Source organism: Cebus imitator, unplaced genomic scaffold (assembly GCF_001604975.1).
Source record: "Cebus imitator isolate Cc_AM_T3 unplaced genomic scaffold, Cebus_imitator-1.0 Scaffold485, whole genome shotgun sequence".
Lineage (NCBI taxonomy): Eukaryota > Metazoa > Chordata > Mammalia > Primates > Cebidae > Cebus > Cebus imitator.
Genome location: NW_016107800.1, coordinates 1,135,451 through 1,138,628, shown reverse-complemented (window position 1 = coordinate 1,138,628; position 3,178 = coordinate 1,135,451). Strand labels below are relative to the sequence as shown.

The 3,178-nt window shown below is 55.7% G+C and overlaps 1 protein-coding gene across 1 annotated transcript in view; it reads right to left on the bottom strand.

The window, feature by feature from the left end:
* The window catches only part of IGDCC4 (immunoglobulin superfamily DCC subclass member 4), a 45,705-nt gene that overhangs the window by 6,302 nt on the left and 36,225 nt on the right, over positions 1–3,178 (bottom strand). The window contains 4 exon segments of the mRNA XM_037732956.1: positions 515–652; positions 878–1,048; positions 1,338–1,465; positions 2,169–2,346. Coding sequence (XP_037588884.1) covers positions 515–652; positions 878–1,048; positions 1,338–1,465; positions 2,169–2,346 — 615 coding nt within the window.

Here is a 3,178-nt window from a genome sequence, read left to right as displayed (position 1 = left end):
AAAAAAAAAAAAAAAAAGCCAGGCTGGGCGAGGTGGCTCACGCCTGTAATCCCAGCCCTTTGAGAGGCCAAGGCGGTGATCACCGGAGTTCAGGCGTTCGAGGCCAGCCTGGCCAACATGGTGAAACCCCATCTCTACTAAAAATACAAAAATCAGCCAGGCGTGGTGGCACGCACCTGTAATCCCAGCTACTTGGGAGGCTGAGGCAGAAGAATCGCTTGAACCCGGGAGGCAGAGGTTGCAGTGAGCCGAGATGGCACCACTGCACTCCAGCCTGGGCGACAGAGCGAGACTCCGTCTCAAAAAAAACAAAGCCAGTCCCCCCTGAACCTGACCTCTGAACCAAGTCATCACTCATCACTGAACCACGCCTATTTCCCCTTCACAGTTGCTCTGCCACCACCAAACGAGGACAGCTGTGCAAAACAATGAAATCAGAGTTGTGTCCACAGGCAGGGGCTCGGAAGTCGGCTCCCGGGGCCTCTGGGAACCCTCGGCTGCCCTGCTCTCATACCTGACAGCTTCTCCTGGAGCGTGATCACATCCTGCAGGCGGGAGAAAGGCCCAGGCCCCACCTCTGTGCGCGCCCCCATCTTGAAGAAGTACCGAGTGTCGCTCTCCAGGCCATGTACCTCAGCACTGAAGATGTTTCCTGGGGGTGAGGGAGGCAGGGAGGGCAGGGATGGTGGACGGGGTGGCGGTGGATGCAGAGGCGGGCAGGGACGCGGGACTGGGAAAGTCTGCCCTCCACTCAGGCAGCAGCTTCTGCCTGCTCCTCCCAGAAGCCCGTGGAACAAACCCTGGCACTGCTCTCACTGCTGGAAGCGGGAGAAGCTGGGCAGCGCTTGCTCAGACGTCCCGGCGCAAAAGTCCTCACCCTCTGTGGTGAGCAGGGTCCACTGGTGATCAGGCCGCGTCTGGTTGTTGCTGTACAGGATCAGATACTCCACGATCTCCCCATTGGGCTCTGTGGGGGGGCACCAGCGCAGCCGAACAGTGGACGGTGTCAGGGGGCTCAGTCGCAGGTCGGATGGGGGCGTGGAGGGCCCTGGGGTGCAGGAGAGGAGACGGGGAGAGATGTCACAGGTGGAAACAGAGCATGAGGACATGACCTTCCTTCTTCCTCCTTCATGGAACAAGCCACAACATAAAGATGAGGTCTGCTTTCTAGAAGTCAGTGCGTGTGGGTGCTGGGACTTGACATTCCTCCCCTCCCAGAAGCTCTTCTGCCCCCAGCTCTGCCCAAACCTGAGGTCCTGAGGGATGCTTCTTGCTGCTGGGGCAAGAAGGAGTTGGGTAAAAGACAGGTTGGCAGCCAGAGGCTGGGAGCCACTCACGGTCGGGCAGGGTGGAGAGCTCCACCACGGAGCCGAAAGGCCCATCCATGTCCACGCCGTGAGACTGCACTGCAAACTCGTATTTGGTGAATGGCTTCAAGCCCCCAATGAGGATGTCTTCTCCAGAGCTGCTAAAGCAAGAAACGTGACTAGCGCTCTCAGGCACACTCCCAGCAGGGCAGACCCCTCCAAATCTACTCCCCTGCAGCCAGCCCCAGGCTCTACCCTGGGAAGGGAAGATGCTCCCTGGCCTGAAAGCCACTACCTCTACCCAGGGACCTACGGAGAAGTCTGGATGTATGCTGCTCCAAGTCCAAGCTTGAAACCAGCCCCCCACCCCCGCCACCCACCTCCAGGAAGCCTTCCTGGATTAAACCAAGTTATTCTCTACCTAAGGAATCATCTCTGATGTGTCTTTTCTTTGCCTTAATTTTGCCTTCATGGCAACAGCATATATCAGTTGCTTTTTATGCGAATTTCCTCCTACAAGCCAGCAGCTCCTCAGGCTCTGTCACCCCATCTGATAACACATGGAGAGAACAGCTCTGAGGAGAGGGGCCGGGCTCTCTTCACCATCAGACTGGGAGCCCTCTGAGGTTGGAGAAGCAGGTCTGTGTCACGAGGACAGGATTGGATGGGCTCTTTGCTCCTATCTGGTCACCAGGCAAGGACGCGGACCATGTGCAGCCCCGCTGTGTGGCCCCAGTGTAATGGGTGAGCCATGACGTGCTCCTGAATCCTGGGGCCCTGCCCTTAACACTACGTGCTGCCTTCCCCCTGCCTCCTGCCGGCTCCTCCTCCCCCGTTTCTAGTAAAGGCATGAGTCCCCACCTGGTATAATAGGTGACCAGGGAGGCATTCCTGAGCCCCCAGGGGCTGAAGCGCACAGTGTAGTTGACAATCTTGACTGTGGTGAAGTCTGGCTTTTTCCACCAAAGCCAGATGGATGTGGAGCTGTTTGATTCCGCATGGACGTGGGCTGGGGGCAGGGGCGGCCCCCTTTGGGTGTCTGAAAGGTGAAAACTAGAGTGTGAGGAAGGGAGGGAGGATACTCTTTTTTTTTTGAGATGGAGTCTTGCCCTGTCACCCAGGCTGGAGTGCAATGGCACGATCTCGGCTCACCGTAACCTCCACGTTCTGGGTTCAAGCGATTCTCCTGCCTCAGCCTCCTGAGTGGCTGGGACTATAGGCATGCGCTACCACACTCAACTATATATATATATACACCTTTTTTTTTTTTTTGAGATGGTGTTTGCTCTTGTTGCCCAGGCTAGAGTGCAATGGCATGATCTCGGTTCACTGCAACCTCTGCCTCCTGGGTTCAAGCGATTCTCCTGCCTCAGCCTCCTGAGTAGCTGGGATTACAGGCACGCGCCACCACACCTGGATAACTTTTATAATTTTAGTAGAAACAAGGTTTCTCCATATTGGTCAGGCTGGTCCCGAACTCTCGACCTCAGGTGATCTGCTGCCTTGGCCTCCCAAAGTGCTGGGATTACAAGCGTGAGCCACCGTGCCCAGTCCTAATTTTTTGTATCTTTAGTAGAGACAGGGTTTCTGCATGTTGGCCAGGCTGATCTCCAACTCCTGACCTGATGATCAGCCTTCCTCGACCTCCCAAAGTGCTGGGATTACAGCCTGAGCCACCGCACGCGGTCGATACTCATCCTTAAATATGTACAGTGGTTTACAGTTCCCAAGGCTCTTTCTTTGACCCTCTCCTTTGATCCTGTGAGTTGAGTGGCATCATTCCTACTTCACAGATAAGGAAACTGAGGCTTATAAGAATTTGATTTTTGACTGTGGAACGTTAGTCTGTAAGAACGTAATAGAGCCGGGCG